We start from the raw sequence: 25421 nt of genomic DNA, 5'->3' as shown, positions 1-25421 counted from the left end.
GAGTCATCTGCAAGGCGTTCAGGAACACAGGTGGTCAGAATCAGAAGCAGCAGGTTTGGGGAGGGTCTAAGTTAAGTGAACCTGCTGATTTAGACCCACCAAGGGAACCACCACTACCAACACAGAGAAAATAAAAGAATCAAGGGAGAATGAGATGTGTATGTAAGAGCAGGTGTATAGGGTGGGGGATAGAGCAGAGCTGTTTGCTATTTGGCTTATTCATGATATTCATCCAGGGTGACAGAAATTTCACAGGAGGGTCACAGGAACAGGAAACCCAGATAAGCTTGGCAACCAGGAACCCAACAATGTCCTGACACGCAAGCCTCATGTTACCTTTTAAAATATTCCACCTCCCTCTCGGTCTCATCCATATCCACACTGTCCAGGTCAATGTCTTTAGGCAGGAAAACATCATCTGTCAAGTGAAGGAAAGGAGACACAGCACATTATCAGAGTGGCCTTCTCACCAGAATAAACATCCCACAAAGTGTAAGTCAAGATGCCACAAAAGGCCAGGAGGGCAGACTGCTCTTGTGAATACCTAGAGCCACTCACTCATCTGCGGAACTAAGCCATTACTGCTTCAGGGACCCATCAAAAAGATCCACTGGAGGGAACCCTTCACTCAGAACTTAGGCCTTCCCAAATCAAGAGTGCAGCCCTATTTTACTTTGCAAGGCACCAGAGGGTCATTAATTGAGGGACATTATACATCCCAGAATCTCAGCCATGTTTGAGAATTTCAACTTTTCTCCCCGGTTGTGCCCAGGTCTGACTGGACACTGAGTCCCTTCCCCAAGCTTGGCTCAAAGTTCCAAGTATGCAGTACCAATTAAAATGTAGAGGCAGAGGCAGCTCTCACTTCTTTGTTAAAAGTGGTGTCTCCTCAAACCATCACCCTTGTTCCATCGATCACAGGACATTTCCACGGTGTCATAATTAGGTACATCTCACTTGCCTAATAGCAGCTGCCATTGTGGCAACTCACGTGATTAGAGAGTACTGAGGACTGGGAGTGGCCCAGGAAAGGGCCTCTGGGTATCTAAACTCAGAAGGAAGGGAAAGACAAGGAAAGGCAGCCAAGGATTCTCAGGAGGCTCTGGACACCTGCTCAGGGCTGCACCCAAACCAGACCCTAAAGATTCAAGCAGGAGAAATGAAAAGCACAGAAACAAGTTGGCATGGCAGTGGAGACCTATTATTTTGGTCATTATAGCCTGGGTGACTTCAAAACCTATCTTAAGGAAAGACAAGGAAAAACAGGGCCAATGAGATGGCTTATTGAGAAAAGCACGTGTTGCCAAGTTCTGACTGCCTTAGATGGATTCCTGCAATAATGCTGTAGGAGAGAACTAACTCCTGTGAGCCACCTACTGACCTCTATACTTGCACTGTAGCATGTTAATGTGCCCTCCCAAAACCAGTAACTGTAAAAAGAATAATAATAAAGAATCAAAAGCAAAGACAAACCATAAGAGACAACAGAACTCTGGCCCTGTCTGGGGAAGACATGTTGCAGGTATGTGAGGAATGTAGCTCAGCAGCCTTTTCTGAGCCTCAGGACAGGGGTAATCACAACACACACTGAGCACAACAGTACAGGTGCAGACTGAGAAAGCAGCGTAGTTGAGGAGTGTTTGTGCAGTATGTATCAAACTCTGGACTCAATCTCCAGTATTACACATGAAAATTGGACATGGTGGTATAACCCTGTAATTCCCGAACTCAGGAGGTGTAGGCAGGAGGATGAGAAGTTCAAAGTCATTGCTAGATACATAGAAAGTTGAAGGCCTGCTTAAAACACATTGAGACCCTATCTCAATAATATAAAATGAGTATTTATAAAACCTTAGTATAAGAAGTCGTATTTAGTACTGAGAACAGTTTTTCCACAGCATATTAAAATGCAGATGTAACTCAAGAACTTTAAATCTAACGGAGCCCTACATTCATGTCAATGAGAAGGAATTCAGATGGCAGGGGGCATGCTGAGGCTGTGGTCCACTTATCAGAGGACCAGGGCCCTTACAATCACCTAAAGATGCTATATTCTGAAAAGCAGAATCAATGAAGATGAGCAAGATGAAGAGAAGGAATGGGGACAGTGAGGTAGAAAGGGTGGGACTAGCTCAGACAGCTACAGAAAAGGAGGTGTAGTGCACACCCTGAGGGAAAACCAGGTAGGGTGGGCGAGGAGACGAGGGTCTGGGCACCGGAGCACTGAAGCAGTAGGCATAAAGAATCTACCATAGTTGGAACATAGTTTGACCTCACAAATCCACACTGAGGCTTATCTCCTTGTACAGCAGTGCTAGGAGGTGGGGCCTAGAGGGCAGAGCGTTCTCTCTCTCAAGGACCCAGGTTATTTATCAAGAGTGCATGTTCTGGGGGCTGGAGAAATGGCTCTTAGTTGATTTTCCAGGAGATGCCAGTTCAAATCCCAGCATCCATGTCAAGTAGCTCATAGATGCCTGTAACTCTAGTTTCAGGGGATCCAATCAATGCCCTCTTGTGGCTTCTGCTGACATCAGCAGGTGTGCACACACGTGCACACAAATAAACAAATAAATAAATAAAAGGTTGTATGTATGTTCTAAAGCAGGCCATCCCTCCGTCTGCCTAAGAACCCACTGTCTTTTCTTCGGACTTTCCTGCTCTCCCTAGAAGTAGCACAAGGCCCACAATAGATGCAGCTGCTGGATCTTGCACTTCTCAGCCTCTAGAACTGAGTGAATCTAAACCCCTTTCATTCTCTCCAAGATGTTGTTATAGCAACAGAAAAAATGATTTAGACAAACATGAGTACAAATTCTCAATTTTTCCTAAGTGCCAAATATGTTTAGAAATAAAATAGTTGAAGAAAATATCATGGAGAAGAAAACAGCACATACAAAGATACTCAAAGTAATTACAAGACAGTGATAAGATTGAGGCCAACTATAAAGTTATTATAACAAATGTGAGTGGCATTAACTCACTGGGGAAAAAATTCTTTTCTCCCCTGACAGGGCCCCATTACATAGCCTGGGCTAACCTTGGGAGCTGTGTGGTAGTGTATCCTTGTAATTCTAGTTATTCAGGGGGTTAAGGCAAAAGGACTTTCAAGTTTCAATGTGGACAACTTAGCAAAATGTGCCACCAGCCCCCACTCCCCACAAAAAAAAAAAAAAAAAAAAGAAAGAAAGAAAAAAAGTAGAGATACATCTTAGTGGCAGAGTGCTTCCAGTTTAAGTAATTAATGTATCACAAATACCATAAGGTAGAAATCCATCTGTATCTCAAGTTCACATGAGGCATTCACAAAACCTGACACATACCAGCTCGCTCTAGTTAGGGCTGCAGGGGTCCCCCAAAGTCTGTAGGGTTACTGGGAGGTAATGGAAACTATGGAGGTAGGGACTGCAGGAAAGAAGTTAGATCACTGGGAGATACATTCTTGAAGGGCACAGTGGCTCTTTACTACCCCCACCCCATCTCTCTGCCTCCCAGTCATTGTTAAGTTGAACTGATTTTTACCTGCCATCATGTGCTGCCTCACCACAGGTCCCAAAGCAATGGGCCTAACTAACTAGAGACTAAAATCATCAAAGCTGAGAGCAAAATAAATCTTCCCTCTTTAGAAGTTGATCATCTCAAGTACTCTGTTCTAATAATAGAAAGCTGTACATTAGGTTGCAACGGGGTGATCTGGACATTTCAGGATAGAGAAATGTCCAAACACTGTAGCTATGACTGGGCAGGAGAAGAACACTTAGAAATGAACAACAAATAGCCCTCCCATCTAGAAACTCAAGCTGCCAATACCCTACCAGGTGAAAGGAGAGAGAAACCATACACACACAAAGCTAACAACTGGCAACCAGAGAATTCCTAAACAACTGAGGGGAAAATTACCTCTAAGACCACAGTGCTAAGCGTAGGGACACTAGCCTGTGGTCCCAGCACTCAGGAGAAGGTGGTGACAGCAGAGATAAAAGCCGGCTGGACAACATACAACTGTGCAGCAAGCTTGAACTCCTCATAAGATGTTGTCTTAAAAACATATTTTTTGGGACACAATTAAAGTAATGATCAGTGGAAAACTCTAAACACTTTTATTAATAAAAATGGAGGAGGGTTGAAAACAAACTAAATTTCTTTCTTTTCGAGACATTCTCTCCACATAGACCTGGCTGTCCTTGAACTCAGAGATGCACTTGCTTTTTTTTTTTTTTTTTTTTTTGCTTCTGGAGTGCTAGGATTAAGGGCACCTGTCACCAAACTAAATTTCTAAATTAAAAAGCTAGACAATGAACAGCAAAATAACAAACAACAAAACAAAATCACATAGAAAAAATAAAAGTAAAAGCAGAAAACTACAGAGGAAAAAAGGAAAAGGGGAAAATGTGAGTTAAAGCAGCAACAAAACCTGACAGAAGGCACAGATTACTAACTCAAGCAAAATCACCACACAGAGTGAGAAATGACAAGGAGGAAAGAGGTGTAAGTGTTCAGGTCACAGATCAGGAGTGCAAGTTTAGCCTTGGCTATACAATATGGGCCACATAAGTGCCTGTCCTGAGCAGTCAAACAAATGTTAATATACTTTGCAGACACTGTATACAAAAATTGAAATTTTAGCTGAAAAGGGAAATTTATTAAAGAAAAATAGTCGTCCAAAATTAATGTCATCACATGAAGAAATGTAAGATTTCTGTAGGGACAGACAGAATGCTGCTAAGCTTCTAAAGCCTTAACAGTTCCAATGCAGCCAGAAGGTATTCAGAACTGAAATAAGAAAACTAAACACGCTCTCTAATTCCTTTTATGAAGATTGACACTCCCACCCCACTCTGTGAAAATACAGAAAAGTAATTAAAAACAGCGAAAAAGGGAAAGTTACCGACCCACAAATATCAAGACAATAAAGTAACAACAAACAGGCGAGTGGTAATTATAGGACTTTAAGGTTGGTTTACTGTTAGGAAACTAGAACATTAACACTATTATAAACAGACCAGAGGGGGAAATCATAAGTACCACAACAGGTGCAAGAAAAACCTCGATAAATTTCAACATCCTTTCCTCATCAACACATTCAAGAAATTGAAGAGTCATTAGCTTCTGTCCTAGGATTTGATGGAATATCTAAAACCTTAGCCCTAGAGCCAGCTTCTCAGTTAACATGGAAAGACTTCAACCACTTCAGGAAGAATGTTTCAGTAGAGAAGACAACTAGAGGTGCAAGACTTGGAAGAGAGGCTTGTGTGAACACCTTTAATCAGTGCTGGGTACGAAGAAGCAGGCAGACCTCTCCAGGTTAGCCAGAACTACATGAGACCTTGTCTCAACAAACAAACAAACAACAAAAGAAATGAACCCCCCAACAAACAAGAACCCCAAAGACTGGAGATATAGCTAAGTGGTTAGAAGCATTGGCTACCCTTCCAGAGAATTCAGGTTTAATTCCAGTTACCCACACAGCAGCTCATTACCATCTGTAACTCTAGTTCTAACTTGACACTCCTCCTTCCTCCACAGGTACCAGGCATGCACATAGGCAAAACATCCATACACATGAAAAAAAAATTAAAATCAAGCTGGGCATGCTTATACATGCCTTTAATTATAGCACTCAGGAGGGAAGGCAGAGGCAGGCGAATCCCTTAGGCTAGCCTGAGAAAAGACACAAGTTAGTAAAATTTAGAAATGAAAGCAAGCTAGGTGGTGGGTGGCACACACCTTTAATCCCAGCACTTGGGAGGCAGGGGCAGGTGGATCTCTGTGAGTTCGAGGCCAGCCTGGTCTACAGAGTGAGATCCAGGAAAGGTGCAAAGCTACACAGAGAAAACCTGTCTTCAAAAAACGAAACAAAAAACAAACAGGAAAAAAGAAAGAAAAAGGGAGATGACACTGTAACATAAATGAACAAATTATAGAAATCTTAAGGATCTAGTTTTAAACCTCCATCCACTAAACTGGAAAACATTTTTAAAAAATGGATAGATTCCTAGATGCATACAACATACCAAAATCGAAGAGGTGAAATAAATAATTCAAACAGATCTATAACCAGCCACAAGATTGAAACAGTAATAAAAAGCTTCCCACATTAGAAAAACCCGGGCACTTGATGGAACTGTTGTAGAATTATATCTAAATTTCAAAGAACTAATGCCAATGATGTAACACAAATCTCTAAATGGTCTCTTAATAAAAACCTCGAACCAGAAATATTGGAGTAAATGCTGAAAAATCAGAGAGACAAAGGAACAAGCCACAGCTACCACCTCTTATCTCACTAACTCCTCAGCCTGAAAAAGCTTCAGCCAATAAGCCTCTAGCTGAATAAGCTTCCTCAGTGGAAAAGGCTTCTAGTTCCTGTCTTCTCCGCCTTATATATCTTTCTCCAACCAGCCATTAAAGGCCCCGTGCTTCCCAAGTACTGGGATTAAAGGTGTGTGCCAACAGTATCTGGCTCTGTTTCTCTCCTAGACTGAGTCAATCTCATGTAGTCCAGGGTGGCTTTGAACTCAGAGATCCAGACAGATCTCTGCCTTCCAAATGCTAGGATTAAAGGCATGTGCCACCAATGCCTGGCCTCTGTTTAATCTAGTGGCTTGTTCTGTTCTCTGATCTTCAGGCAAATTTTATTAGAGTACACAATATGTCACCACACAATACTATTTAAATTATTCCATAAAACAGAAAAGGCTTCCAAACTCTTCTGAATCCGCTATCACCTTGATACCAATACCAGATGAAGATATAACAGCAATAACCAAAGAGCCAGGTATGGTGACACACACTTTTAGTCCCAGCACTTGGGAAGCAGAGAGGCATGGGATCTCTGAGTTCAAGGCCAGCCTGGTCTACCTAGAGAGTTCCAAGATAGACAGGTCTACACAGAGAAACCCTGTCTATGTATCTAGTTAGTAGAGAACTTGCCACAAAGCCCCATGTTCAATTCCCACTACTGCATAAAATGGGAGTGGTGGCATACATTTAAAATTCTAGTATTTGGAAGGTTGAATCAGACGAATCAGAAGTGCAAGGTCACCCTAAGCGAAACAATGGGAGCTGGAGGTTATCTTGGATTACATGAGACCCTAGCTATAAATAAATAAGTAAGTAAGTAAGTAAATAAGTAAATAAATAAATAGCAAAACCACAAACCAAACAGCAGCAGCAACAACAACAACAACACAACAACAACAACAACACACACACACACACACACACACACACACACACACACAGTAGGGGGAGTGCACATCAGTTGTCCCTCCCTGTCTACAGACACATGATATACCTACTCTAGTAAACTCCAGTGACTGACAAGACTTGAACAGTGAAGCAATTTTGTAAAGCAAAGGATGTGATGTACACACACATACACACACACCCTAAAACAACACAACACAGCTTCACATAACCAACCAGTTAGGCTGCACTGGCTAACAGGAATACAATTTGAGCCACATATATTTTAAGAGTCAGATTTTAAAACTTAAAAAGAAACATATTACATTACATTGTAAATAATATATAAATTGTATTATGGTAAAGGATGTAGCTCAGGGGTAAACTGCTTTTCTGACATGCACAAGCTCTGAGTTTCAATCTTAGCACTGAAAAATAAATACATGGAGATATTTCTTAAAATTGTTTCAAAATGCAGTATGTACTTTATAGATACACTACCTTAGCCCACATTTCAACACACTGTAAGTCATACAGAAGAGTGGCATAATTCCCCGTCCCCTCCTCCAAATAACCAGGCAGTGGTGGCACATGTGAGGCTAGCCTGGTCTACAGAGCAAGATCCAGGTAAGGCACCAAAACTACACAGAGAAACCTTGTCTAAAACAAAACACAACAAAAAGAACCACCCAAAAACCTAAGAGGTGAGAAGAGCCCGTAAAATACAGAGAGACTCTAAAAATAATAGTTCAGAGCAATAAACGCAGGATGGCTCTCTAAGCCTGGACACAGACCCAGAGCATATGAAACCTGCTGCAGAAGGGCAGCACTGTAGGCCACAGGGGCAGGATGAGCTTCTTCATAAATGCTTCAAGACAATTGTGTAACCATTTGGGAAAAGAGAAAAATGGACCTCACTTAATACCCAAGAATAAATCCCAACTGTATTCAAGATCTCTATGAGCGAAGGAAAAGAAACCACACAAACACTAGAGAGAAATGTGTCTATCTTCCTCCCAGTAAATCAACTCCATAAGAAACTCAGGAACTATCAGGAAATTTTGGTGGCACTAGACACAAGGGAAAAATTCATATCCCTCATTTGTAAAGATTTCTTAAAATACAAATAACAAAATTCTAGTTAAAAAACAAAACAAAACAAGAAAAAGGTACATGTTGGATAGTTTTATATCAGCTTGACACAGGTTAATCATTCTGGAAGAGGGAATCTCAATTAAGAAAATGACTCCACCAGACTGGCCTGTGGGCAAGCCTGTGGTGCATTTTCTTGATGTGTGAGGGCCTAGTTCATTGTGTGGATGTTGCTACCCCTGGGATGGTGGTCCTGGGTTCTATAAGAAAGCAGGCTCAGCAAGCCATGAAGAGCAAGCTAGTAAGCAGCACTCCTCTATGGCCTCTGCATCAGCTCCTGCCTCAAGGTTCCTTGAGTTCCAGTTAAGATGAAATAAATTGTTTCTCCACAAGTTGCTTTTGGTCATGATGCTCTATCCCAACAACAGAACCTCTTAATTAAAACAAGATATGTATAGAAAATTTACAAAAAGGCATACAAGCAAACTTTCTGTAAAAGTTTACTGACCTCACTGTAAATTAGATGGAAATGTCTATGGAAACCACCCCTAGGAGTGATTCCAGGTTATGGGTTGGTAAAAGTTAAAAAGCCCGGCACGGTACTCCAGGCTTGGAGAATATGGAGGCATCCCACAAAATAACTGTGCACTTGCCATTTGATCAGAACTCTCTTTTCTGAGCAAGCATCCTAAAGATACACCTGCATTCAGGAAGACAGATATGGACAGCATTATACCTAGCACTGTGTGAGATTATAAAGCTCTGGGAACAACCCAATTAACTGTTCCCCAAAGAGAATGGCTTAAGAGACTGCAGCACATTCCAAACAACTGTAAAGAGCAAGGAAGAGTTCTCTGAACAGATATGAAGGTGCTCCCCAGAATAAATTAAGTTTAAAAAGGAGAACCAGAAAAATGCCAAAGAATATGCAGCATGCTCCTTTTATGTACAAAACAGGAAGTTCATGCTTCACTGGAGTGTAAGGACAGAAAATTCTGCAACTACTTCAAGAATGTTCTACCCCATGTAAGTCAGTGACCATGTGAACAATTGATCAAGTTCTCACTATCCAAGGATACCTGAGAACACACATCATGCACTGGAGTGTCATGGGGATTCACTGTGACATAGATAACAAAACTTATTAACTTTAAGATGGGCAAAAATGGGCAAATATTACCTCACCCCAAGATGGCCCAGGAGGAGAAGGACGTTACAGCTGCAACTTTCCTTACCCTCCAGTTTTGACCTGTGGATTCAACTAACCATAGATCAAAATACATTGATAAAATATTGTGCACTTTTCATGTCTAAATTATTTCAAAATATAACGTAGCAGCTACAGTTATTATTGTTGGTGGAAAAGTCAGGTAAGCAACATCCCACCTGTGGAGAGCTCACACACACAGAACAGTACTAGCCCTTATGATCTTTATTTACCAATTGAACTGCTGGTTCTGTCTCCTTTCTTCTTTTTGTTTTTCTTACTCTTGCCCTTGGGCTGAGGAGAACTGGCCAGAATCAGCCTGCCGTTCTGCAGGAGCTGGCTGGGGGAGGGAGGCTCAGGAGTGACAGTGCTCAGCTTCTCCTCTTTGATGTGGCTCAGCTGCTTTTTGTTGTTGTTGTTGCTGTTGGCCTTCCTCTCCTCTCTCTTCTGCTCTGTGAGGAGAGCAAGGTCAACTACTTTAGGCTTTAACTCAGGCTGGGTCCGGAGCTTGGGCTGCAGCTCCGTGGTTTTGGGGGGCTCCATGGGCTTCCGGGCTGGCTCAGTGCTAGTCTTGCTGGTCTGCTTTAACTTTTGTTTGCTGTTTCCCTCTTTGTGATGATGCATCATGTCCAAGAGGAACGCAAGAGGCTCGTGCTGCTGCTTCCCATTGACTTCCTTGGGTAGCAGAAGCTTGGAGTCTCTGGGGTCCATAGGGTCTGCAGCATCCCCGTTGGCTCCAGGCCCTGGCCTGGGCTCTGAGTGGTTCATGTGTCTGGAAGGGGAGTGAGATGAGGTTTCTGGTTCTTCAGTTTGTTCTAGTGAGCCATTGTGGATGTTTTCAGAGTTAGAGATAGACTCTGTTGCTGCCTGGAAATTTCTAGCAAGCATGTCCAACTTGGAACAGTCTTTACTCGGCCGCTCCTTTTTCTTCTTTTTCGCAGCTCTTAATTTCTGAAGCTCCTGAAGCCGCTGAAATTCCTCCTTGAAACGCTGCTCCTCATCTTCTTCCTCTTCCTCCTCCTCATCTTCCCGCTGCTTTTGCTCCTCCTGATGATGCAGATGCTCCCGTGCCCTGGCCTCAGCTTCCAGGCGTGCCTTCTCTTCCAGCTGTCAATGAAAAAAAGAGAAGAGGGCTTAAAACCATGGCAAAAATTCTAAAACTTGCCAGGGCTGTTAACGTGTCTCAGCAGGTAAAGGTACTTGCCTGATGAATCTGAATTTGACCAAGCTCCACAGGGTGGAAAATCATCCTGTAATAGTTGTCCTTTGACTTATACACATATCCCTCCCCTCCGCATAAGAGTTATTTAAAACAGTAACTCTAGAAACTTGAGATATCAATCACATGTTGCAAAATAAACTTTGAAAGAGACGGTAACAACTAAAAACTTAGTCATATCTACTTGCAATGATTTCACCCTATAGAATTGTTGGATCTCATCTCCTTACTGAAGCATACACTTGGTTTACTGTGAACAGAGCAGCTCCCAGCCTCTGACCAAGAGCTAGGTACTGGGAGCAGTCAAAGCAGCTGTTGTGCTGGATGTGCAGCACCCAGAGAGCCAACCACTTCTTTATGTGCAAGGCAAGGAATCAGCTTACTGACTGCATAAGCTCCTGACCAACTTAGCTGTCCAGGTGAGGGCTGAAGCTAACATGGAACTGTATAAACAAGACACAAACAAAATGTGTCCAAAAATTAAAAAAAAAAAAAAAATCCCTCCCCATGTTGGCAGATAGTCTCAATGTATGTTGACTTGCACAAGGACAAAGGACAAAGGGCTTTCAAAACTGTTCAGCACCACAGCAAATACGGCCCAGTGCATTTCTACCTTTCCAACTTGATAGAAAGAAGTTTCGCCAAGTGAAGATTTCACACCCCTGCTCTTCACCCAAGACAGATTTTCTCTGTGTAGTTTTGGAGCTTGTCCTAGAACTTGCTCTGTAGACCAGGCTGGCCTCAAACTCACAGAGATCCGCCTGGCTCTGCTTCCTGAGTGCTGGGATTAAAGGTGCCACCACCGCCCCACTAGATTTCATTTTATTAAAGATACTAACCCACGGGCCAAGTCCTGTCATAGCCCTGAACTTGGGCAAGTAAATGTCTACTTCTGGTGACATGCTATGCCCTCTCGAGGTGAAAATTCCTCAGTTGTTTCCAAACAAGGACAGTTGTCTAACCTTACCCTTTTATAGTGTTGATGTTATGAACTGTCCTTCAAGTAGATGGGCCTGTGGGTCAGAACAAGAATGTGGGAGGTCTGCTTGGAAAGGCACATACAGGCACTGCAGGCCAAAACTCAGTCTCATACCAAAGGGATCTCCTTATTTTCAGCCTCTAAACCTCAGAGAGTCCCATCCACTCCCCATGGCAAAAGCTCTTCCTTCTGTCTCTTTGGAAGAAGATCCCCACAAAGGTGAAGGCTTTGCTGTGGCCAGGGCAGCCTCCATGAAGTCTACTACAGACTCACTATTTAGGGAGAAGACATAAAGCTGAGCCTGAGACAGATGGGTTCTCAGAACCCCAGGGCAGGTATGTCAAGCAGTACTGCCTTCTGAAATGAGGACCTGAATGCCCTGAAATGGAGGGCTGTCACTTACCTTTCTCTGCTTGTGCCTTGCTCTTTTGGCAGCCCGACTACTACTAACTGGCTTGGCCTCTGAGCTGTTTATAAACTGTAACAAATCCTCCACTCTCCGATGGTCAACTACACCCTCCCGTTCTGAGATCTGCTCCATTTTCTTGGGTTGTTCTTCCTTCCTCTTGGTCAGCCGTAAACGAAGTTTTTCCCTCATTTCTGCATAATTTCTACTTGTTGGTGCAGCTGGAGGCTAAGGTAAGAATATAACTAAATTAGACTTCAAGTTTTAACAACTCTGAACATAACAAATTTCAGAACATTTATCTCTAAAAATAACCCGTTTAAATTTAATTAAAAATTTACTTAAATAGCATATAATTGTTGTACAAGGAAAAAAGCAAAGCCTAATTATCACCATGCAACCTGAAAGTTGAGTTTTGGCAACTACCTTTCAACTTGGTATACATTTGTGAAAATCTAGCAAAATATATACAAATGGATTTTTTAAAGCTGAAAGCAAACCACACACATATATTTATAATGTCTAGTTTTACTTAGTATAGTGGGATTATTATCTTCCCCACCACTAGGCTGAGGACCAAACCCAGGGCTTTGCACTGGCTAGGCAAGAGCTCTATCACTGAGCTACTGAGCTAAATCCCCAACTCTGGAATTATCTTTTGATGCTCTGCACTGTATCTCTTCAATATTTACTTTTCTCTTAGTGTTAAAAGAGAAACAAAGGGGAAAAACACTTAGTTCTCAGTCCTACAGCCAATTCCTTACCATTAAAATCACATGTAAATGTTAAGAAATGGAGATAGAACAAAGCAAAAACAAAATGTATATGCAACTTCATTCCTTTTATTCCTTTCCTAGGGACCATGGGGAACTGTGGGTTGCATAAATACAATTCCTGCTCTGCAGAGTCGTATAAGCATGTAGTGTACCAATACGTTTTGTACTCATCCAAAAGGAAGGTTAATACTATGCACAGACTGCATGAGCCAAACTATGGTGGGGTTTAGTTACCCTACTTCATTGTCTATTTAAAATTTCACACACAGACACAGAGACACAGACAGACAGACAGACACACACAGACACACAGACACACACAGACACACACAGACACAATGCAGCTCTAGGCAGGTGGATCAGTTTTGTGAACACAGCACTGAGGAGCCTAAAGCATAAGAGCAGCTGCAAACTCGAGACCAGCCTGGCCACACAATGAGTTCCAGGTCAGGCTAGAATACGGAGAGGGACCCTGTCTCCAACAACACCAACAATCACCACCAACAAAAACAGTGATAAGAGAAAACCTGCAGCAGGGAAATCATGTTTCTTTAGGTAAGTATAATCTGAAAGTGCATATAAAAGCTCAGACATTCATACAGTTTGACAGTATTCATCTCTTGCTATCCTCTCTTATCCTCCTTATCCTCCCTCTGGACCCTGTTCTCCTAACAAGTCCCCTTCCTGTCCTACTTTCATGTCTTTTAAAAATGGCCTATTAAGGGGCTGGAGGGATGGCTCAGTGGTTAAGAGTACACACCGCTCTTCCAGAGGACCCAAGTTCAGTTCCCAGCACCCAGCTCACAATCATCTGCAACTCCAGTTCCAAGAGATCAGATGCCTCTGGTAACCACAGGCACCTGCACTCACATGAACACACCCACATACAGTTACTCATACCTACACGTAATTCAAAATAATAAATCTAACACACAATTCTTGCCAAAGACTTAGCAAGTCACGCAACTGTCAAGTCACAGTACACTAACCACATGCACTTACCCCGCCATGTCCGAAGAACTCACAGTAGCAGCAGTCACAGTACTTGCCCTCCTTTTGGTTGGTGGAAGTTGAGGTGCTGGAGCTATGCTCGGAGCAGCTGTCCTCATCTGCACTCTCATCCCCATCATCCTGCTGCGGGTCATAGACACCATTCTCGCAGCGGTGCCCTTCACAGTCAGGGTCACTACAAAACCACACACACAGCTCATTAGCAAGCAGCCATCCCAGAGGCACTAATTATTCCTCATGCCCACCCACTGTTCTGTTTATTTTTTTAGACCAAGGCAGCAAAGAGGGCTCATGGCTCTGGGGTCAGAGAATCATGTGCCATCAGCCAAGACAGTGCGGTGACTGAGCTCAGTTAGGAGATAAGGCAGATATGTGGTCAGTAGTCATAGCACACCTACAGTGCCACTGGATGGACACATGACTTTTCTGACTTCCCTGAGACCACTGGTTCCATAATGGGGGTTATAAAGGACGTGCTTCTAACAGGCAAATTCAAAGGTAACAGAAATGATCTTATAAAAATCACTGTGTGTGGTATTAGTTTCCATATATACATCTTGTAAATTTTCTGCAGATTCTACCCAATGTATAGCAAAAACAACTTAAAAAAAAAAAAAAACAAGCAAGGCACACCACACCCTTAATGCCACCAGTGGAGATAGTCAGCATCCCTGACCCTGGTCTTGGCAGCCGGGCCATTGTTCTTTCCTCTGAAGAACTAGAGGCTGAGATTGAGACTGGAGCCTCTCCAACTCCACGGCCTTGGCCTCTGTTGGTGAGGTCTCTTTCTTCTGCACTGGACTTGTTACCTGCCTGGACCCAGAGCACAGTCTGTAGCTATGTTAGTGCAGCACGGCTCCCAGCCCTCCTCATGGGACCGGGCTCTGTGGCTCACCTGCAGACACTGGGAGGGGCACTGACGGAGCCGTCTGTCGTGGAGGGCGGGGGTGCCACAGGGGTAGGACAGAAGCTCTTTCGTGTATCCACGAACCCGGGGGCTGTGGTTGCAGTTTTGGGGAATGATGGGGCAGCAAGATTTGGAAGGTGAGGTGTGGAGGCTGGAGAGAGTGCAGCAGGAGACAAAGCTGGGAGTGGGGCCAGGCCTGTGGGACTGTTCCTTGGAGCAGCAGGTGCTGAGTGTCTGTGGTCCTCTTTGTTGAGGCCATGAAAAACATCACCTGCATGTAGAGAGACAAGAGAGACTGCCACTGGCTGAAGAAAACAAATATTCATGTTGCCTTTAATTTAATTACATTTCTTTCCTCATTTTGTGGGGGGGATATTCAGACCTATAGAAACCATAGAACATACATTCACCTTCAACCGGACTGGTCACATTTACTTTATTTCCCACACACACACCAGATCTGGTCCTAACATCTGTAGTAAGCTTAAGCTCTTGAGACCTATAAGTTTACAAACAACCTGTGATTTCTCCATTGTGGGAACCAGCACTCATAAGCCTGGAGCTCAGATTCCCCATGTAATAGGAATCTAAGCCCCTGACTTTACCAAGGTCATCATGGCTTTTCAACTAATCCAGCTGCTGCTCAACTCTTCCTTTCATAAGACAGACATTTTTCAAGAGGCCAGCTGTCCACTGGTGTGGTTTATCTTATCACATCAGTTTGAACCATTTTATACCTAAATCTCACAAAGATAAACTAGATAAAGAATTAATCCCCACGTTTGGGGTAAATGTCAGGTTTATAGCTCCTAGCTTCCTCCTGAGGGGGTGCCCATCATCACCCATAATGGGTCAGCCTTCATGGAAATGTTCTGTTTGCCAAACTGATATCCAGTATTCTTGATGTTCCCTGAAGGACTGGAGATGTGGCTCAAAGGTACCATGTTTGTCAAACAAGTGTGAAGATCTGGCTGACACACTCTAGTATATGCACATGCCCCCTACCCCCATGCACGTACAAAGGGCTGGTGTGCAGGCTATATATTTAGCTGTTTAGCATAGTACGAGCCTTGGAAGGCTGAAGCAAGAGTATTGCTGTGGGTTTGAAGCTGGCCTAAACTTAACATAGAGAGAGCTTGTCTCATCTCCCACCTCCCCAAAACAAAAAAAGCCCTCCTTTTGATGCTTGGCATCAATTATTACCTTGACAGAATCTAAAATTATCTAGGAGATGGGTAAATGAGCATGCCTGTGGAGGACTATTCTCATTATTTTAATTGGTGTGGGAAGACCTATCTTAATTGTGAGTGAACTGTTTCCTGAACAGGTGAATCTGAACTATTTATTCTGAAGACACTAAACTGAAAATGTGCATGCATTCACTGCTCTCAGCTTCCTGATTATGGATGTAATATGACCAGCTGCTTCAAACTCCTGATGCCTTGACTTCCCTGGCAGGATGGATATAACCCCTTCTTTCTTGGGTTGCTTTTTCAGGATATTTTGCCACCAAGAGGAAAAGAAACAAAAATACTCCCTGATTAGGCTTGCCTATATTATCTAATGGACTGCTGGCAGAGTAACTTTGTTTCTACTCTATGCTGTAAGAGGAGTTTCTCAACCTGAAACTCTGAAAATCCCTAGAGATTCCTGACTTTGAGTGCCAAGTCTCTTTCTTTCTCATGCCCTTCAGTAAGGACAAGCATGATTCTTTCTGATGCTCAAACAGCCTCAACTTTGGTTGATGAGGTACAAACCAGCTCCCATGTCCTCAGACATTTACCCCAAGTCTCTAGAACCATTTCTTTGCTTTTAGGTCCCTTCTAGCTGTCAATAAGTGATTAGTGTAAGTGCTAGCAGGCTAATCTTGCTGGCTTGCATAAGTCTTTTGCTCAGCAGTAGCTGTGCTCAGAAAACAATGACCTATGCCCATCACAGAAGACAGAAGCTGGAGGCAAGACACAGAGCTCAGCAACCCAAGGGTATTTTGAATGACAGCTAAAATTCCAACCAGAATTCACAGGGCATGTTCTTGTGCACAAGTACCTTCAGGTGTTTCATTTCCACCTCTAGAAAGGCAAAACAGTAACAAGATGAGTGGTGTAATAAGTGAGAAGCTGAAAGGCTCTCAGGGTCCTTACCTATGGAAGGTGGTCTTCTGGATGACACTTTGAACTGACTGCTGCTAGATTGCACTGTGGTGGCCGTGCATGACACAGAGGATGTGGCTGAGGAGGTGGCCATGGCGACTGTGTTTGCCATGGCAACTTCATTTGCTTCCATAAAAGCATCTTGGAAATTGTATAAACACTTCTTTTTTGCAGTATTTTTCTTCTCTTTGATATCTGAAACTGTAGGAGCTTCATTGCTGGGTGGAGGTGGAAGGGCTTCAGGTCTTGTTTCTGAGAGCACTGGCCCTAATATATCACTCCCTTTGGAGAAGAATGGGAAAATTAAGGCTTCTCAAAGAAACAGCACTTAGCAAAAAACCCTAAAGAACATGTTGACACTGGGGCCACTACTGAAGCCAGGACTCCTCTGGAATGATGCTTTTATTCTATGGAATGTTTACTGAGAACCTATTATGTGCCAATTCCTGTGCTAGGTGTTTTCCAGTATCACTGAATGCCTTGAAACCAGTTCTTGAGGTTGGAAATGTTATTTCCATCCTAAAGATGAAGAAACTGAGGCTCAGAAAGGCTAAGCAACTTGCCTAAGGTCACACAGCTAGAAATCCCTTTAAACATAAATCAGGATGTCAGGACTAGCTTCTGTTCTGAGCACATTCAAGGTTGGGTGTGAAGTGACCAGGGGCTCTGGCCATCTGAAGACAGAGAGGTGTAGGTACCAGCCCCTCCCAGGTAACCCTGGACCTAAGCCTGAAATAACAGTTGAGCCTCAGCAACTGAGGCAGCTGGGGAGAAGAAGGTGCTTGTTAGAGGGGAGAGAGCCCTTTAGGGTCAATACAGAAACCAGCAAATAGGAGCTTAAGTCACAGCATTCAAGTGGATGTGTCACTATCTTCCTGTCCCCATGCACTGAGCTGATGTCTGGTGGTCACCATTATTTGGGAACTACAGGCCAGACACAGACCCTGGAAACTAGATCTTCTGTGGCTGGGCAGCACAATGTGGCTCACTGTGCTGGCAGGTAGCATGGAGCCAGTGTTAGCTTTGTTAATCAATGCAGTGGACCCATGAGTGCAGATGTGGAAGGGTAGATGGGATGCCAGGCCCCAGGACCTCCCACTGGGGAGTGTGATGATGACCATCTTAATTGGTTCAGGGTATTTAAAACCTTAAGAAAGTTTTAATGAATACCTTACCAGAAATTGTATCTGGCAAGAAAGTGCCAGGATTCCAGTTCTTATCATTCATCACTTCTGATCCCCAAAGACTTATAAATTTAGAACTATTCCACTCTGGAGTGTTCCCAAAACAGCTCGGGTAAATATGGTCTTGAAGAGATGCATTGAATGCCTGAGGCTTATTTGTGTGACTCTGAACAGGTGCTGGCGGTAAAGCCTACAAAAAAAAAGTTCTAATCACATATCAAAATTAATATTCTGTATACCTGTGTAGTTCAACTACAAATAGACAAATTGTGACTGAAACCTTGAGGGCTATGCTTCCCACAAGCCAATGTCCATGGGGAGTACATCTCACAAATGCTGGAGTGGAGGTTCACTTAGGAAGGCTACACATGTAGGTCGATCTTTAACCCAAAGGTTCTTCAGATAACTCAGCCACTTCAAACATTCCTGTCTAGTCACACTTTAAATGTGGTTCATACACATAAGAACTGTTCTGTGGCTTAAGTCTCCTTAGAGGTACTGATCAACACTGTCAAATAAGTTTGGAAGCACTGATAACATTGGTAAGGTTCTTAACTCTCAACTCTCAGAGCTGTGCAAAGAGCAACACAGATCTGACGAGCTAGAGGGATTCTGGTTGTGTTCTGAAACTGGGGTGCTGACTTACTCCCATTTCCAGGGAGAAAGCCATTCCAACCTCATCAGCACACTAGCCTGGGGCCCTGAGAGGCCAGGGAAAGGGAATGGGATACAGTCAGTGAGCCAGTCAGCAATGCATATTTACTGAATGCCAAGTTGCTGGCAGCTCCCTGTACATACCTGGGTGCCCTAGGGCTCTCCCTGCTTGATACCTAAGAAAGTCTTGGGAGGGCTGTACCATTCACACAGCTACATTGCCATGCTGGCTTCCACATAGGGATCTGGGCCTCCTACCAGTCCTTTTCCTCACAGTAACTCAAGTGATCATTATTTAGAATGTTGAGGTAGCATTCTGCTACTTTTCAGATAAAAAACCAAAGTCCTTCCATGGCCCATGTCATCCTAGAGAAATAAACACCCCCTCCTCCTGCTCAGCAAGCCTGGGCACACAGACCTTCCTTTCTGGTCTCCACCACCTCTCCAACCTCTCTTCTATTCTCACCTGTGTCCAAGTTCTGAAACCTCTTCATGTACACTCACTCCCAAGCCTCAAGCCCAGATGCCACTGTCCCAGAAAAGCTGCCACTTCTTTTGCTTTGGCTACTCAAGACCCAACCCAGTACACCAAGGCGAGCCTCCCACTTAACACCTTGGGATTTGGCCTCCTCCTCCTTCACCTGCCATAGCAGAATTAAAGACTGACTTGTAGCCTGATATTCTAATTCTGCCATCTTCTAAATTACAAGTACTTCATGAAAAGATGAGTCCTGTACCCCAACCCTGGACAATGCTGGGCATACTGTGTTCCTTTGGTAGAGTCAAGTATTGCTGAGATGAGTGAGTGGACCATGCTCTGGGCAAATCACAGACCTGCCATTAGGATGATCCCATTCTTTGTGATGCATAAATGAATAGTGGATTCTGCAGATTCCAGTTTGAGGCTTCAAGGGAATTCCCAATTGCAGGTGATGGTCAGATGGAGGAAGGAAGGAAGGGGGTTAGAGTTTGGGGGTGGCCCATTAGGTGTGGACAGTAGAGGCTCCATCAGAAGTAACTGACTACTGTCCTGAAGAGGCCAGGGAGCCCTAAGAGTGTCAAGCCAGGAGAAGACAATCTGGTCAGTTTATTAGAAAGGTCAGCTGTGGCAAGACAGTGATGATTAGCAAGGCAAGGATATGCTGAAGCTACTGGTTAGGTGATGAGAAATGATGACACAATGGGGTGGAAATGGTGAGGAAAAAAGGGGTCTGTGAGTGAACCTGGAAGTCATCCCTGGCTCTGTTGTGAGAGCATGGTCAATGAGAGGAAAACAGAAACTAGGCAAAAATCTCAGCCTCCCTTTTAGTAGCTGTGTGACCTCAGGCATATCACTCAGTCTTTTGTGCTTTGTTTTCTCATCTGAAATCTGGAAATCCTACCCCAGCAGAGGTTTTGGTAAGTGAGTACTATGCCCAGCCTGCAGGAAGCATTGGTGAGGGCAAAGATGAATTCCTAGTAGTTACTAAGACTGCCAAATCCCACCAGTTAGACCCACTCTAACATGAAAAAGTTGGGCAGTGACTCTACCCAGTCCACTGGCACACTGCAGAACATCCTCTAACCTGGAGGGCTCTGGGAAACTGGTGGAGGGGAGACAGACAAATAGAGCCAATGTTCAGAGTCCAAAAAAATTGTAGACAGGTAACAGGCCTGGATGGACCACTCAAAAGCAAGCACCTAAACAAGGTGTTCTGGCAAGGGAACCCCCAGGGAGAAAAAAGTAAGGAAAATAATGATACTACATTTTAACAGACACTTAGTTCCACAAAGTAATAAAAAAGCTAAGAGGTATCTTGCTTGAGACCTGCTGATAAAGAACAAGTAATTTTGGAACCTTTGGCTAAGGGGCAGAAACACCTGCTAGCACACTTCAGCCTGCTCACTAGCCAGGGTGTGGGGTGAGATATGAGCAGAAGCACCTCCAGGGATCTCAGGTACTTTAAGAGCTTCCTGAGACTCTCCTTGGACACAGCTGTGCACTGTCTGGCTTCCCCTCTGGTCCCTCACCTTTACAATATTCATGTCTAGACCCTTATTCATTCTTCTCAGGGCCCTCTACTCTGTGATGACCCTTATACTCCACTCAGATCCGCTCTCCGGTGTTACATTCCTACCCTATGTCTATCCACAAGTTACCAGAAGAATGACAAAGTGTCCTTTCTGTTGCGGCTCAAGGGATGGAACCAAGGGCCTTGTACATACTAGGCAAGTGTCACCAGACTTGCCACAGGATTTTTTTTTTTTTAAGTTTTATTTATTATGTATAGTGTTCTGTCTGCATGTATGCCTGCACACCAGAAGAGGGCACCAGATCTCATTATAGATGGTTGTGAGCCACCATGTGGTTGCTGGGAATTGAACTCAGGACCTCTAGAAGAGCAAACCAGTGTTCTTAACCTCTGAGCTATTTCTCCAGCCCTGGATTTGTTATTTTATTCTGATTATGTTTTTGCCTTCTCAATGAAAACATTGACCAGGGTGTTTCTAAAATGCAGGACAGGGCCTGGCACATACTGGGTGTTCAATAAATGATTGCTGAGCACAGCTGAGTTCAGGGGAGTAAAGGGCCCAATGGCCATGCTCTTACATAATTTACTTACACATTTCTTCAGAAGCCCACCTACTTAAAGAAAAGGCCCAAGTATAAAAGACTGAAGGCAAAAGTGAGGGGACAGGTAACAAAAAAAGTTGTTTGTTTTTTTTTCCAATGATTTTATACATGATGTCTGCTATGCTTAACAGCATAAATGTTCTTTCTGAAAAAAAGCAGCTGTTTGCTAAGTGGACTACTGTGGGCTTTGCTTTGTAAGTACACCAGTGATTAACTAATGAAGTCAGACTCTTCACACAAATTCACAAAGCTTCAATTAACAGAAATTTTAAATTGTTTTCCACTTTATGACAGAAAATAACTCATAAAAAAGAAAATTCTTTGTTTTAAGTAAAAACTCTGACAAGAATGCAAACAAGTACACCTTCATAAAGCTACAATCATTTAGGAGTGGGTGATCCCTACCCACACCAGCCCAGACACCAAGACTAAAGGATGGCATGCCCAGACATCACAATATGGGACCATTAACTGAAGAAACTTCCACTGTACAGTCAGATCAATAGGAATTGCAGCCAATGAGAAAGTTAACACAAATATTCCTCATTTCTTTCTTCTCAGGGGGTGGAGATGTGGGGGTTTCAATACCTCCCAGGGATGGTAAACAGGCAATGATCTTTGAACTAGAGGCTATAGGAAGCATAAGCACTACCTCTTACAGAAAAAACACCCAACATCACCACAAAATCCCCTAGCATGAACTATTTTCCACACTACATATCCCCACAATGCCTAATCTGAATTGGAAGGAAAAGAAATAAATTGGGTATCTCAGAAACCATGCAAACATTGAAACAATAAAGTATACTTAGATCACCGAAAGAAAAACCCACACACTTAGAACTGTACACTCAGTAAATTAATCCTTCAAAAGTAAAGAAGTAAAAAACTTCTTCAAATGTGTAAGAAACTCACTTATGGTAGACTGGCCCTGCCTGAAACTGAATGACTTTCTTCAGACAGAAAGGAAATTATACAGGTCAAAGGGCTGGGTCTACATGTATAAATGCAACATAAAATGTTTTCTCATATTCCTAAATGAAAGATAACTGCTATCTTCATATGAAGGCAACTGTCTGGGAGATCAACTTATGGTCAGAGAATGCACCCAATAAATATGGGAAAGGTAGAGAAAGGAGGCGGCATTTTTCGGAAGCCACTTAGGCTATGTGCAGGGCTTGCCAATGCAATCTCAATGGGAACTTAGTTAAGGCACACTGTGAAGTCCAGAGCAACAGCAAGACAACTAGAATGTAAGTATCACTGATATATCATAAAGTATTTAAAAGTATAAAGTACAAGCCTTTAAATATTCCCCCAAAATCATTCTTATCAATGTTATATTCCATAAAAAGAGAAAAATAGGGTATGAAAAACAGAAGCACAAGGTATAAGAAACTCAACTATACCTATCTAAGACACCCATTTCTATTATTTTAAATTATGTGTTGGGGGATGGGTGTAAGTATGTGCTAGGTATATTTCTAACATTACTATTCCATACAGTATCAGTGACTAGTGCCAGGGTACTTCGGTGGGGAAAGAAAGAAAGGAGTTTTTTAGATGATACAATACAAAACCCTAAAAATTTCAGATGCAAATAAAACCAAATATGGTTAGACCTAATAAATGAATTCAGCCCCACCCAAAGATAGGAGGTCAACATTTAAAAAAAAAAAAAAAAATCAGTCAGGTGGTGGTGGGGCACGCCTTTAATCCTAGCACCCCGAAGGCAGAGGCAGGCGGATCTCTGTGATTTCGAGTCCCGCCTGGGCTACAGTGAGTTCCAGGAAAGGCACAAAGCTACACAGAGAAACTCTGACTCGAAGAAAGAAAAAAAAAAAAATCAACTCAATTTTATGTACCAAAAATAATAAATCAGAAAATAGCATAAAAAGAATAGATATTTATGAATTGACCAAAGAAGTGAGAGGATACACGAGTAAAGATTACTGCCAACAGGTCCTATTTCCGTGTGTCTTCTATAGACTTAATGCAATCTGTCACAATACCAATGATGTTTTTTGCAAAGTGGAAAAAAAATTACCTTAAATATCACATAGAATCTTAGAGTCCATAATTGTGGTGATTTGAATAAGAATGGCTCCCATAGGCTCATAAATTTGAATGCTTAGTCACTAGGCACTATTCAAATGGATTAGGTTGTGGTCTTCTTGGAGGAAAAAAATGTCACTGGGGGTGGGCTCCAAGGTTTCAAAAGCTCATGCTAAGCACAGTGTCTCTCTCGACTCTGCCTGAGGAATGGCTCTAAGCATCTGCTCCAGTGCCACGCATGCTGCCATACTCGCTGCTTGATGATAATGGACTATCTGGAACTGTAAGCAAGCCCCCAATTAAATGCTTGCCTTGGCCATGGTGTCTCTTCACGGCAATGTTAACAGTGACTAAGACAATAATCCAAACCATCTTGAAAGAAAATAAAGCTGGAGACATTAGCCTATGGCATTGGTGGTCTAAACAGACAAGCAAGACAATGGCACAGAAAGGAAGAAGGCCAGGAGCATATAACCCCACACAACCTGCTCAGCAGGAAGATGCAAAGTTAAGTGTCACCCTACCTCACAGCTATCAGATGGCTACTCTCAAAATAAATAAAACAAGCATTGGTAAGGATGCTGAAAAATAATTCTTGTGCACCATAGATAGGTAAACCTACAAAGTGGCACAGTCTAGATGGCAGTATAGGTATCATACAATACAACAATTATAGTATATTCTCAGAAGAATCAAACACAGTCTTAAAGAAATACTTGTTCATGCATGCTCAGAAATATTTGTCCCAATACAAAAAGGAAAAACAAACAAAAGCATGGTATATGCATACAATGAAATTATCACTCAAGGAAGGAAATTCTGTAATACATTATGATGTGATGAACCTTAAGGATATCAAACTAAGTGAAATGAGCCACTCAGGAAAACAGGATTACTGCATCATTCATTTAATGAAGGACTTGGGAGTAGTCAGCCATAGAAACAGAAAGCAGAATGGTGGTTCCCAAGGGGAGAGGCAGGGAAGAAGTTAATGCTTCATAGGTAAAAAGGCTCCAACTTTACAAGATGAAGAGTTACAACCACAGATGGCATGATGTTAGGAATGCATCTGATTCCATTGACTGAAGCTTTAGAGGTAGTTAGGAGGGTAGGTTTTATGCTATGCATATTTTACCACCAGAAAGAAAAAGAGATGGAGAAAAACATTAAACAAAAAAGTGGAGGCACTGTGCTAGTCTCAAAAAGAATAGATTTCAGATCAAGTAAAAGCACCAAAAATAAAACCAAGTCATACACGAGCCTTTAACAACCAAGTCTTCAAGTATGTGAATCAAAGATAGAGAAGACTGCAAAGAGAAAAGAACCTTCCATTATAGTTAGGACTCTCCAATCCCTTTTATTAAAAATGGACAATCAAGCAGGCCGAAAATCAGGAAGGAGGATGATAGGAACAGAAGCAAACGCATACAATGCCTTCTACAGATTACCCAACGCAGAACACACAATCTTCTCTAGCTCACAGGGAACATTCAACTCTTGGTTTTTTGAGATTCCTGGCTGTCCTAAAGCTCACTATGTAGACCAGGCTGGCCTCAAATTCACAGAGGTCCTCCTGCCTCTGCTGGGATTAAAGGTGTGAGCCACCCACACCCAGCAAATATTCACTTTTGAGCCACATACACTCTTTTAAATTCAAAAGCAGGATGCAATTCCCAGCATCCACATGGCAGCTCACCACTGCCTGTAACTCCAGTTCCAGGGGATCTGACACCTTCACACAGACATATATGCTGGTGAAACACCAATGCATATAAAATAAAAATAAATAAATTAAAAATAAATAAAAAATAATTCAAGAGCAGTAACCAGGCCTGGAAGGTATAGTTCAGTGCCTCTAGACCACAATGCAATTTTATCTATCTATCTATCTATCTATCTATCTATCTATCTATCTATCTATCTATCTTGTGGTGCTGGCAATTGAACTAGGACCTTGTGCAGTGAGGCAGGAGCTCTATATT

At 42.8% G+C, this 25421-nt stretch overlaps 1 protein-coding gene across 4 annotated transcripts in view; it reads right to left on the bottom strand.

Moving 5' to 3' along the window:
* The window catches only part of Fam193a (family with sequence similarity 193 member A), a 127199-nt gene that overhangs the window by 5760 nt on the left and 96018 nt on the right, over positions 1 to 25421 (bottom strand). For all 4 annotated transcript variants that reach the window (XM_036200791.1, XM_036200794.1, XM_036200793.1 and 1 more), the window contains 7 exons: positions 18108 to 18306; positions 16924 to 17214; positions 14771 to 15053; positions 13867 to 14050; positions 12086 to 12316; positions 9718 to 10591; positions 337 to 418 (listed from right to left, as the gene is read on the bottom strand). In XM_036200791.1, coding sequence (XP_036056684.1) covers positions 337 to 418; positions 9718 to 10591; positions 12086 to 12316; positions 13867 to 14050; positions 14771 to 15053; positions 16924 to 17214; positions 18108 to 18306 — 2144 coding nt within the window. The remainder of the gene's footprint in view (positions 1 to 336; positions 419 to 9717; positions 10592 to 12085; positions 12317 to 13866; positions 14051 to 14770; positions 15054 to 16923; positions 17215 to 18107; positions 18307 to 25421) is intronic.

The sequence above is a fragment of the Onychomys torridus genome, chromosome 10, assembly GCF_903995425.1.
Source record: "Onychomys torridus chromosome 10, mOncTor1.1, whole genome shotgun sequence".
Lineage (NCBI taxonomy): Eukaryota > Metazoa > Chordata > Mammalia > Rodentia > Cricetidae > Onychomys > Onychomys torridus.
The sequence above is the reverse complement of the archived record's forward strand: the minus strand, read 5'-3'. Positions and strand labels throughout refer to the sequence as shown.